General features: G+C 44.8%; 1 protein-coding gene across 1 annotated transcript in view; it reads right to left on the reverse strand.

Moving 5' to 3' along the window:
• Positions 1-5,863: 5,863 nt before the first annotated feature.
• The window catches only part of GRIN2B (glutamate ionotropic receptor NMDA type subunit 2B), a 420,489-nt gene continuing 413,152 nt past the window's right edge, over positions 5,864-13,200 (reverse strand). Inside the window, exons 12-13 of the mRNA XM_015151178.3 lie at positions 11,435-11,673; positions 5,864-9,077 (exon numbers count right to left, since the gene is read on the reverse strand). Coding sequence (XP_015006664.1) covers positions 7,221-9,077; positions 11,435-11,673 — 2,096 coding nt within the window. The 3' untranslated portion in view covers positions 5,864-7,220. The remainder of the gene's footprint in view (positions 9,078-11,434; positions 11,674-13,200) is intronic.

The raw sequence follows: 13,200 nt of genomic DNA on the forward strand, positions 1-13,200 counted from the left end.
AGTACAGTTGGCTGGAGAGCACCTCAGAAGAGGTCAGAGCATAGGGAAGAGGAGCACTCTGTTGGGAGAAAGGATGGGGAAGATGTGTGAAAGACAAGAGAAATCTAAAGGCAGAGAGGACAGCATATGTGAGGATTCAATAATCAGATTTTCTTGCGAACACAGTAGGAAAGATGGCCTGTTGAAAGACAGGACATGAACATGAAAGGGAAATAAAACAAATTTAACAAACAGAATGTGACACTGAGTCAACATTGGAGAATTTAAAAAGTTGTCCAAGTGAGTAGGGTTCAGGCGAGGTTAAATTGATTGATTTTGTGCTCTTGAGCATAGGTTTAAGACTTTCTCTTCCTGGAAATGCAGTGAATGACAAGGGGCTGGGGTGCAGTTAGCTGAGCATGGTTGGTGTAGTGAGGTGGCAAGAGGAAAAAGGAATTGCCAGTAAGAATATTGCTAATGTGGATAAATACAGGGTTAGATCAAAGAGGGAAGTCAACGAGGCCAGATGGATTTATGGACCAGAACCACAAAGGGGTCTTGAAGGAAGGAAGATATAGAAAAGGCAAGGTTGTGTTAGAGAGGAAACCCCAGAATTTAGCTCTGGGAGGTGTAATAATTTCGAAAGAAGTCCAGGCCTGGCCATGACATGGGAAGTTGAATCTCTGCAATGTTTTTTCAGATAACATAATGGATATCTTTGACTCCTACCCTGAAACTAGAAAATAGTAAACTTGCATGTACAATCATACAAATGTATGTATACCTATTTATAAATTTACATATTTTGTACTTATGCATTCATATATTGTACGTGAGTACAATATACTCCATTTTGAAACCTTTTATATCATTCACAGAACTAGCCTAGGGACATAGTACGTGCACAATAGACGTTGGTTTAATTAAACTCACATATTTAACCAGAGAGCTTTTATTTTTTTCTCCTGCATAGTACTAGAACCTGCTCCACCCCTTAAATCACAACACTAAAATAATTACAGATAAAGGAGTTTAGGTTTAAAGTGTGGAAACCCAATCTTTAAAATAACAGTTTAAATTGGGCTTAGTGTTGTGCTTTTTAATTGTACCTTTATTCTTGCATTGAGTTCTCCTACCTTTGCCAAAACACAGACTCAACACACCAGAGTGCCAAGGCTCTGAGGAATTCTACTCATCTACTCTGCTTTTCACCTTCAGTTCTTTCAGGAGCCCTTACCCACATAATCACCCCAGCAATTATATTCAAAGCATGAAGCAGCTCCAGAAACTCACTGTGCGGAGCTCTGAGAGACGCAGAGAGAAATGTGGAAGATTTCTAACTTTCCGACTTATTCCCAGTACTGCTATTCTAACCCATTACTCTGAACAAAATTCTTTTTTCTTGCTTCAATATTGTAAATTAGAAGCCCTAAACTTCACAGATCTCTCCAAGGCATAAAAGTAGCAGCACTGGCTTTCAATTTAAGGTTCTGGGTGGGGGCCTTTGTCGTGGGAATAGATAGGCTGTCTCTTCTGAGTCATATAACTCACAGGGCCCCTGTGTGACTGAATCAATGTGGTTGGAATGAGTTGAGGGTGGGATGTTCTCAGATATCCTATGATTTTATACAATACTGGAACCCCCCCCAAACTAGAATAGAATCCTAGATCCAGATCAATATTAGACATTCTCAGACTGACTAATCTGCATTTTAGTGTCATCCCAAACATCTGATAGGCCTAAGAAACAGTTGCCCCCCAGGTTAAGTAGCACCTGAGGTCATAAGTGGCTCTTTTACCAGCTAACAGGGCACCCCCCATGGAGGTGGAAAGTATAGGATATAGACCAACTCAGCTAATTGGAAGATTATTTAAACTGGGACAGAGACCAGACAATGACAGTAACTTTTATTGTATCATAAATTCAATTTGATTTTTCTAGCTGCCTACTCAGTAACATGTAATGGAGAAGCATCACTTTTCCATTTTCTACAGAAAGAATCATAGTTCTCAACCTGCCCTACAAGATACTGAATTTAGAAATTCACAAATTATACACTCATGTGATTGTGTATTGAAAATAATTCCTAACCAGGAGTCCTATTTAGGTGTCACATGAGCCTTAAATAAAAGCAGGTGGAGGATAAAATATGGTTTAAATGTCTTTGCCGTCTAGAACCTGTATCCTTGTTCCCTACTCTATTGCTCTTAGTGCTCTCTGCTCCCTTCCTCTTCTCTTGTATCATAACTTATTCCCAGGAAAAGGAGTGAGATTCCTAATGTAAATTAGGTGATTAAATGTATAAATCCCTAATATGGCTTAATATGTCACCTTTCCTGGGATTACTTTCATTTGAATGACAGGCAGCTCAGCTCAGCACTAAAGCAACAAATCTGTGTGGGAAGGCAGTAGTTGGAGAGGGGTGGGAAATGAAAAAGACCTTTTCAGGACCTTCAACACACCATGGACCACACAGCATGCGTAAGGCCAGACCCATCCCGGTGTGACTATTCACCTTCAGCTGCTTCTCCTCCATGAAGAGCTCCTTAAACAGGAAAAATCTCTGACACCCAAGTGAAGAAACCAAAAGCTCTGCTGTAGTGTGCAGCAGCCTACTGAGCATATGTTTCCTATATGGCTTTGGGCTCAGAGAGCACATAAGGAATGGCCACAATCCCTGGAAATTCTGAATGCATTCATCAACATCACTGCAGTGACATCATTTATGCACACATCTGAATCATTCCCAACATACGAAAACAGACATTCACAGGGTGTCAAGCAATGACAGGGCCTTTTTAGAGAGATGATTATTAAAAGAATAAAGTGAGTTCTGGAATAGTTTTTTCCAAAAGCTTATTGCCCAACCAATCTGGTTATTCTGTCTCTAAATCTTGAACTAACTAAAAAACAACAGAAAAAAAAATGAACCGAAGAAACCTAGCTCTTAGTGACATGTGCAGGTGACCAGCACTCTGCAGAGAATTCTCCTTTGGGCAACTCCCAATGGCCACGGAAGACCGGGTGGGTGATAGTCACTTAACTGTATAGATGACTCCTACTGTATCACGTCATACATGCGTTTTTGGCACTACTGACACCAGCAACATTTAATGGAATCATTTGGGATTTTCCCCTCAATCACAACATGGCTGTGGCCAGTGCAGGGGAATACACACGAGTTTCCCAAGTTCTGGCTGAGGATACACAGTGACAGATTTTGAAATAACAAAGTCCACTGTACATGCATCACTTTGAAAGGTGTGCACATTCTCGACTCAGGCAAATTCAAGAGTCAGATTATTGTCAGTGGAAATGCTGAGATTTAAGCATTGCCACTGAAAGGAGTTCATACAGGACCACACTCACCAACCACTTCTGCAATGGAAGGGAATGATAGAGGGTACAAAGAGAGAAAGCATGGATTCTGAAGAACATGTGAATATTAGGTACTCCTGAGGGTATCTGCGGAATCTCACAGTTTTGGATGGATTGAGTGTTGTTTCATACCCATCTGTGATATAGATTGGGCTTATAGCTGAATTATTTCTCATGCATTTTACTTGCTTGTTATTCTGGAATTAAGTAACATCTAGATTTTAACAATGCCCAGCCTTCCTTTCTTTACGCTTTCTTGAGCAGACCATGAGTAACTTAGTCCCAGTGCAAATATCCAGTTGAAGAAAAGTGACCAATTGGGGCCAAATAAGGAGTTTAGAAAAATAAAATTATCCAGCTAACAGCTTTCATGATGGGAGGATAGGAAAAAATGTAGTGAATATACTGGGTAAATGGATTTGGAAATTTTAACCTGTGATAGAGAGAGGCTGCCAACCTCCACAAAACCAACAGTCTAGGAAAAGAAGTTCGATTGGTTAACCAAAGGCCAGATTATGAACACCTGGCTCAAGGCCAGTAGCACCTTCCTGATGGCAGTAATGAGGACAAGGCAAATAAAGGGCCACTATTGGCACCATTGCTCACATACCCATCCTCCCACCTCTAAACCTAACTTCAGCAATCTTGCTAAGGGAATCATCTCACCACTGAGTTTTTAGTGGTTCCCATCATCTTTTCTAGAAAAGCATGCAAATTTGTAAGACACATATCCAGCACTACTTCTCTGGTTATGTGATAACCAGATATCACATGCTTCAAAAAGTAGTTAGTGGAGATTTTTCCAGGTGTGTTTGCCAGGCTGATTTCTGAGGGTGGAGGTGGGGCAGGGAGTGAGTCAGCGCCCAGGTCCTAAGGAAGAAAAGACTCAGATGACTGAGATGATTGTTTCAGCATCAGAGGAGGCCACTGGGAGATTTCTCAGGATTGAGCTTCCTGAAACCTTTCAGTCACACCAAGAAAGGGAAGTTAATTTGACCTTAATTCTGTTTAAGCCCTTTTGGGAATCTTTCCTACCCTAGGTACTGACAGAGGAAATATGGTGCCACCAGCCTGTCTTTGCATGTTATGCGGTAACCTAGGGTCTACCTAGAAGGATAGGAGTCAGACCTGGGGTTTGCATAGAGCCAAACTGAACCCTATGTAAAGCCCTGGCCAAAGTGCATGAACATTTCTCACAAACCAGTAAGAAGACTGGTTTTCTGGGCGGGGTGGGGGGGGGGAATGGACACAAATTACTTTCCCCTGGCTTTTTCACCATAGTGGCCTCCATGGGCATTCACTTTTTCCAGACACCCTGAAGCAAAAGCCATACAAAACAATTCCCCCAGTGGAAAATGAAAACCCATAACAAAACACTTTTTCCCTCTCATTCCCATCCCCACCCCACTCCCTCCAGCCCAACACCCTGAATACTCACAAGAGAACACTTTATCTATACAAAATTAATTAGAAAACAAAATATTTACATATGAAATAAACACCGTCTTGATTTCTGTTGCCAGCGGAGACTGAAAGAGCTCCCTTGGTTCTAGATTGCTGTTCGCTAGGTTAGTTGGTTTGGTTTTTTGTTTGAAAGGGGTGAGGTAAGAGGAAGATGAGGGGATGAGTCCCTGACCCCTGGACAGAGTCAGGGCGAAGCGGTGTTTACGTGGCCCTTCACCTTCTTCCTCCTGGAGGTGCCTCACGCCCTCTGTCCTCTCTCAGTCTTTCCTGTTATCTAAGGTAAAGCACTCCGTGCCCCTCTCTCCAAATCTGTGAGAGGTTCAGCCCCTTGCCCCCATGTTCATTTTAGAAAGAAAACAAAGCTTTACAAGGCCTTCAGTTGGCTTTAAAATGAAAGATACTGAGGTAAAAATCAAGGAGGAGGGTCGGGGATAGCAGTCAAGGATGGGATGAGGAAGGGTCGCGAGTAAGGGCGAACAGGGGCGAAGAGCAGCCCTGGAGGGAGTGACTTGAAGAGACATGGCAGCTTCCTTCCAGAGGAGGATGAGCACCTTTCTGGTTTATGTGTCCTGTGTGCAACATGGCGATCCTGTAGTCAAGCTTCCACACAGACCCCGGGCTCTCTGGATGCCACCCTGTGTAGGGAAGGATGGCAGGACAGTGGAACTGACCCATAGAATAGCCCTACCCCAAGTTTCAGGACCGGCCGTGACACATATTCATTTCCCTTCTCAATTTTCCAATGTTAAGTGAAGGGAGCATCATGTCTGCCGGTACCCTCATCCCTGGAGTTTTATACATGTATATCTTTTTTTTTAAATTCCTCAATGGTACAATCTGAGAGGGAAACAAGGTGTTGCAGGAAGGTGGAAGGGCTTCTACCAAGAGTGTTCACTCTGGGCTCAAGTCACATTCCCAGGGAGCCAGGCCCAAAGAGGTTGTGGAGGATCCCTCTCTGCCCCCCTCTCCCATTGCCAAGTCTCTTCCCCTCTCTTCGTACCTCCTGAGCTACACTCATGGAGTGCAGCTCATTTCTCTTAATTGTCAAGTTCATTTCTCTTAACTGTCTGCTCCACAGCAGTTGTAATCAGTTTTGGGGGAAGAAGCCTGCTCTTCTAGCTTCAGGTTAAGTAAGAAGGGATCAAAGCATTGGAAACATCCCCCTCTCTCACTTACCCTACCATACACGACTCCTTACTTCTTCAAAGCTGGCTTTGCTCCTCCCCAAACCTTGGCCGGTCGACAGTCTAAATACTCAAAAGAGCTTTGTAGAATCTTTTGCTCTCAAGTGTGGGCAAAAGAATCGTGGCTGTGAAAATTCTGTTTCCCTTTAGCCTTCCTGGAAGGTTCTTGGTTCAAACTGGTTGAAAAAATTGCCAACCACTGAGGACTTGTTTTTGTACCTTGCTCTTGCAGGATTGCTCACCATCTTTTTTTTTGTCTAGACCACGGATTCTTCTTTATCAAGAATTTTCATTCTCATTCAAGAAGGATGAAGGGAGACACAGCCAAAATTCAGGTAACACATGGCCATCTCTGTCTGTATATAAGCCAAACAATCACACTGCTTGGGGATATTGAAAGAAACAACAGAAAGAGTCAAGGTTGCCTTCTCTTGAGGCACCCGACTACATGTGGGTGCAAGTGTGCATGAACACACATGCATGCACAATCCACCTGCTCTTGCCTCCAAGGCACTGTGGGACACTATCATAACGTACTTTCCAGTTTGTTCAAGAATCCGCTCCGCCACCAATGACCTTTTATTCCTGTTCACCACCACTATGGAGTCTCATGGGGTTGAAGCAAGCATTTTTTGGCTTATATATAAACACACATGGCCTCCCAACCTCTGCTTGGCACACGATTCCTAGACAGATGTCATCTAAGCAGCATGAAGTTAGCCAGAGCCTCTTTCTTTTCACAAGCAGTGTGCTAAATGGTCTCACGTAGATGCTTTTGCTTCCTCACCTAAATGAAAAGATCAGTTTTGGGAAAAGCTACCTTTGTGCTCACATAGCCTCTTTTTGGTTCTCCTGGCTTCACTCAAAGAGGATGTCAAGGAGCTCTTCCACACCAGGAGGAAGCTCGCATGCAGCCCTTCCTTTCTCCGCTCTACCCTCCCCTGCTGAGAGGGCCCATGGCATCATCTCATGGGAACAGGAATGGCTGATAGGGGTGGAAGAAGGAGAGAACTGTGAAAAGGAGGGGAGATGGTGCTGGTCACCGGGGTTGCCCTCAGTAGGAACCAGAACTCCAGGATCCCATAAATAAATTAAAACAACAAGAAAGGAGCAAATGGGAACCAAGTTCACCCCCGTCACCCTCCGTGACATGCGCATCACACGACCCACAGCCTTACCCTCCCGTACCCACCTTAACCTCTCTGTTCCCTCACTCAGACATCAGACTCAATACTAGAAAGTTTCTCATAAACATGCCCATTGCTGGAGCCATTGAAAGCCCTGGGGTTTTTGTTGTTAGGCACACAGGGGTTGGACTGGTTCCCTATACAGATGTCCTTCTGGAAACGGGCTGGCACGGCCCCATGAAGGGCCGAGACCACCGGCTTGTTGGTGACAAGGGCCCGGAAGTCCGGCCTGGCTTTCGACGCCCCCGCCACCGTGGGCTGCCTGAAGAAGTAGGATTTGCTGCCATGGAGCAAGCACTGGTCGTCCCCAAAAGTGGGGATGAAAGGGTTTTGCGTGACCCGGTCAGGGTAGAGCGACTTGCTGAGCATGTAGCCGCCGCCGGGGTTGTTGTGGTGGTGATGTCCGGCAGTGGGCACTGAGGACTTGTTGTTGGCAAAGGTGCTCTCGCCAGCTGACATCTCAAACATGTGGGCGTAGGGGCTCCCATCCATGAATCGGCCCTTGTCTTTCAGGCTTACGCTGCGCGGGGCCAGGGCGGCTTCTTCCTTCTGCAGGTCCACGAAGGTGTCGTAGGAGTGCTGCCGGCGCAGTTTGTTCCGGTTCTTCTTCTGGGCCTTGGAATTAGTCGGGCTCTGAGGATACTTAGTGGTGGAGGCGTTTGACGTCACCGCCACCGGGGCAGCCGGCTGGTCCAGTTCCTGCAGGGAGTTGTCCTCGCTGATGTCATACAGGTTGCCTGCTTTCTTGCAAGCCTCGCACCGGATGCACGCCTGCCTGCCCGAGTTCTGACCCGTCACCGTCGTGGAGTAGTTGTGCAGCTTGGAGGGACAGCTGCGGCAGAAGTTGCCCCCGGACCGGTCCTCCCACTCCACGTTGGTCAGGTTCTTCTCCCACGGTGCAGGTACCCCACTGACCACGCCGTGTTTGTCACCTGCCCCGTGCTTGATGTGGGACCTGTTGGTACAGGGCCCTCCTCCGCTGACCGAGTCGCGCTTAAAGTCGTCACTCCGCTCCTTGTAGATGTCGGTCAGGTCCACGTGCTCCCAGTGGGGTGAGTTCTCCTTTGTTCGGAACTGGTCCAGGTAGAAGTCCCGTAGCCCTTCCTTGTCCCTGAAGTAGCGCTTGTGGTCAGGGGAGCGGGGCGGTCGGCGACGGTAGGCCAGCTCGATCTCGTCAAACTCCCTGCGGGACTTGGCCGAGGCGGGCCGCTTCTTCAGGCTGTCCTTATATTGCTGCTTACGCCTCTTGGCGGCATTGCCCTCGATGTTCCCATAGGTGACGGTGTGGGTTGAGATGTCAGAGACATCGGAGCGGATCAGGTCATCGTGGCCACTGTAGCGGTCGCTCTTGAAGGAGAATTTGCCGTACAGGTCACTGAGCTGGCTGTGCTTGGAGGAGGGGAGGCCGATGTCCAGGGGCTTCTTGCTGATGGACCTGGACTGGGTGGTGAAGGGTGGGTTGTCACAGTCGTAGAGGCCATCGATGGAGCTGGCACTGCCGATGCTATGGGGCCGGTGGTGATGGTGGTAGTGATCTTGGTACACGTTGCTGTCCTTCAGCTGCAGGTTCCCGAACGTTCTCTCCACCTCACTGATGTAGTCACTGAAGAGGTTCTCCTCACAGGGCGGGTTGTTGTAGGATTTGCAGTCAGAATGTGTGAAGCTGCGGCGATGCTCCGAGATGTCATAGACAGATGACTCCCGTCGGATGAAGTCCAGGGCGCTCTGCGGGGAGCCGTTCACACCAGACAGGTTAGCCATGTTCTTGGCTGTGCGCAGCAGGCGCAGGATGTTGGAGTGTGTGTTGTTCATGGTTGCGGTGGGGGAGTTCATTACGGATTGGCGCTCCTCGATCGCCACCCCATGGATGCAGCTGTAGATGCCCTGAAGCAAGAACGTGGGGACAGGTTAGATCTCCAGAGAGGCTAGAAATGACCACAAAAAAACACTCTCCCACCAATAATTGCCCCAACTGGATAAGAAAAAATCAGGGAAAGCATGAAGCGAATAGTCTGATATACTGTTAGATGTGGCTAGAAGCTTGTCTAATTTATACCCCTGAATTTGGTGACTGTCATGTCATGAGACGAGGTCAGTGACCTGGCCATCAGAGAGGGGGCATGGTCACACCCAGTAACTTGAGCGAAGGGACTGGAATCATAGGATATGGCATTTTTGCCTCAACTTCACAGTTGACTTACCGTGGTTTTCTATGCCTAGATTTTCACATCTTAAAAATGAGGCCATGATATCAACCCATAGCAAAAAATATTGTCAGTCTTCTGGAAATAAATGGCCATGCTCTATGGATGCTGAGGTTGCTCTGCCATGGCTGACAGTAAAGCACAGGGGAGCTCAGTAGCTCACAATTGCCACTGTTTTCCAGCTCTGACAAATTTTAAGCAGGTTTTAGAATTTCGGTCACCAAATAACAGCTGAGCAATTCTCTTCAATTCTCTTCTTGAGCCAAGCATGAACAGAATTCACAGAAAGAGAGAATTAGGAAGCCCTGGGGTCAATGAAGGATTTTTCTCCTGCTGTGCTCTACACTGTGGGAGGGAAGAATTGGGACAAACAGCCAGTACTAAATAGGAATAAATAACTCCCTTGTTGAATTCTCTCATTTATTCTCTCTTTAGCGCCTGTTTTCCTTCTTATACTTTCTCACTCAATATTATCATCAATAATTAACATCTTAACAAATTAGTATTGATCGAGAGCTCCCTGTGTACAGCTTCTTGTACAGGGCTTTGAAGGACACTGCAGGAGAGGCAATGGGCTGGGTTCCTGGAGGGCTCAGTATGTTTGATTCTAAAGTCAAGCCAACCGCCTGCTCACATCTTGCTCCCTGCCTGGAAAGGTGGACAAACTTGGAACTTTTCTCCCTGGCTAGGGAAAGTATTTGAAAAGAGGTTGTTTGAATTGTGTCATTACAACAAATGGGACTAATTTGGAAAGGTAAGTTGTCTCAGTGGATGGGAATGAGAGGGGAGATGATTAGAAGAATCATAGCCAAATGGGAAAGAAGAAAGGTTTAGACAAGGCAAGTCTCATTGTCCCACAGGGCATCAGCAAGATGGAAGATCTTCAAGGTAAGGTTATTCCACTTTCCCAGTTCTTCTAACTCTTCCTGATTAAGGTCAAGAGAAAATTCCAAGCCTTTTTTCCTCTATAGAGGCATTGATCATGTCAAAGCATCATAAATGGGGTTTTTATTACAGATCACCAGCTCCCATGGCTTCTGGCATTCCCCTATCTGAGATCTTAGGGAAGGGCTACCAGGGAAGCAACATGGCTCAGGGATCATCACCACCCCCAAGTTCCATCCTCCTGTTCTGAGCTCACTCGATGGCCTGAATTAACTCACAGCCAGAGAGGAAATGGAGAAATTGTTCTCTATCAGTAAAATACTATAGGAAAAAGATGAAAACATGAAATAATTTAATGAGAAATCAATTTTCTCATTAATACAAAACTCCGTTTGAGTCAAAGTTGGCCATATCTGGAACCTAGACCTTCATTCATTCTCATGAATTAGTCTCTCCACTTTATTAACAAAATCAAAAGAAGCTCACTTTTTAAAAAACTTCTCCCTGTGACCTTCTGCTCATACACAAAACTGTCTTCCTAGTGTCTCATTTTGGACTAGGAATGAAGAGGAGACCTAAATAAAGAATGACCTAAGAGTTTTTACTCTCGCTCCAACTAGGGAAGTTTCTGGAATGTAAATTTCTTATGAGTCAGAGCTTATTTCTGAAGGTTCTGTTAAGCTCTTTAACTCTCCATAACCAACACATGGTTAAAACATAGAGTGAAACAACTAATAATATACCTTTGTATGTTAAAATAAGAGATATGTTACATATAATTATTTAAACAGAAATGTACATTTTTAAAGGATTAGATAGTTAATAGAGTTTATACAGAACCAACTAATGGTGATGAAAGGCATTTGGTAAAAAGCCAAATTTTCCATTTTGACAGATCTGTCAGTTCCCGTAGAGAACCAAATGCCCAAATCCCACACAGAAAGCTGTTTCTTGAAGGAAATATAGTATCACCCACTTTTCTGAGCCGCTTGCAATCACATCACACAAACTCCTGAGAAAACATACATGATGTGGTTTATTGCTTGAGCAACATGGGGGTGGAGATAGTGTCCTCTTGGGTCTCTCTGCTTTGTACAGTGCTAGGCTAAGCTGTCCCTAACAAGCTCTAGGCATTTAAATCAAAACACTTACTCTGCTGATGGAGAAGACCATGCCAGGCTTGCCAGAACAGACACCCATAAAGCAATGTCGGAACTGCCAATAGAAAAGGTGTTCGCAGATGAAGGTGATGAGGCTGAGAGCCATGGCCGCCCCCAACATGTAGAAGACCCCTGCCATGTTGTCAATGTCCAGCTGGCTGCTCATGACCTCATTCTTCTCATTGTGACAAATGCCAGTGAGCCAGAGAGCTTCCAGTTCTTCCATCTCCCCTGGGGAAAGGACAGAGAAGGAAAACAGATAAAAAGAGGAGACAGGAAAGGAGTAGAGAAAAGGGAAAAAGAGGGGTATTGAGCAAGAAAGAGAAAGATACATGAAAGGAAAAGAGACAAGGAGACAAAAAGGAAATGAAAAAAGTTAACAGTAATCTTATTAATGCCATTACATATTAATTCATCAACATACTCAGTAAGCATTCAATAAAAACTTCATGTGAGTACTGCAGGTGCTATGAACACATGAAATGTTGCTCCCACTCTCCATTATCTAGCCTGTATAAATTGGCATATAAATAATCACAATGACAAGCTGTCTGCAGGTAACAAGAGTTCAAAGTGGTGACGGTAATTCTGTGGATAGCATGGCCAGTGGTTTTTCGTGAAGTAAGTAGGAGTTGGAAGTGGGCATGCTGGATGGATGAATTTTAATTTACATTGTACAAAAAGGCACTCCAGGCAGCAGGAATAGTATGGTCGGTGGGAACACACAAGGCTTGTTTAAGGAAAGGCATACAGAACAGTTCAAACAGAAAAAGACACAGTAGGCAAAAGAAGCTGAATAAAAAAGATTGATGTGAGAGTGCTAAAGACCAGAGTATCAGATTAAGCATTCTGCACTTAATATTACAGACAGTGGGGAATAACATAATCGAATGAGTGATTCAGAGAATTGCCCTTAAAATTGTGCAAAGCAGATTGGGTAGGGAGGAGAGAGGCAGAGAGATTGATTCCCTAGGGCCCCTCCGATTTACTGATCTCTTGTTGAAGAAAATAAAGAGCAAAGAGGAGTGAGCTTGAATAAAATAAGACTCCCAAATTCAGACTTGCCTTCTTTACACATTGTTTAACCATGCTTTGATTGCTTTAATTCATGTCAGATTTCAATGACCTTTTTCCACTTCACCAGATGCTAGGAAGTAGGAAGAGGTCCCAGACAAAAGGAAAGTAAAAGAAACCATGTGCCCTAGAATGCATCTAGTTCTAGACAAGCAAAATTCTGAAAATCTCATGGAGAAAATTGCCTATTCCAATAGTTCTAGTTTGGCTACAAAACTGAACTTTGCTTGCATAATCTGACTAAAGTTTTGGCAACTTTTGCAAATCATCTCTTTCTGATGGGTATCGTCTCCATTATTGCCTTTGAGTGACAGCTACACTAAAATTACAGAAGCTCTTATACCAAAATGGCTTGGTAACACTTCAGCTAAAACATTCTCCTGTTTCCAATGTTAATCAAACCACTTTTCCCTTATTTTTTTTAAATTAAACTATGATTCTCCTAACCAGTGGAGCAGACAACTTCACCTGGATTCTAAAAATCCACCTGTGGTCTTCTGCTTCTGATCTCATCCTTAACGGCAAACCTTCTGCAGACATAATTGAGATAGCCACTTGGCTGATGGCTGGTGAAGCCAAGAAGGGTCTGGCTGCTCATTCATAACTGAGTTAGTTTCTGTGATTCTAACAGAAAGAGTAGTTTCTTTGTACAATAAAGTGAAGAGGGATGCAGAAGACAGGAAT

Source organism: Macaca mulatta, chromosome 11 (genome assembly GCF_049350105.2).
Source record: "Macaca mulatta isolate MMU2019108-1 chromosome 11, T2T-MMU8v2.0, whole genome shotgun sequence".
Classification (NCBI taxonomy): domain Eukaryota; kingdom Metazoa; phylum Chordata; class Mammalia; order Primates; family Cercopithecidae; genus Macaca; species Macaca mulatta.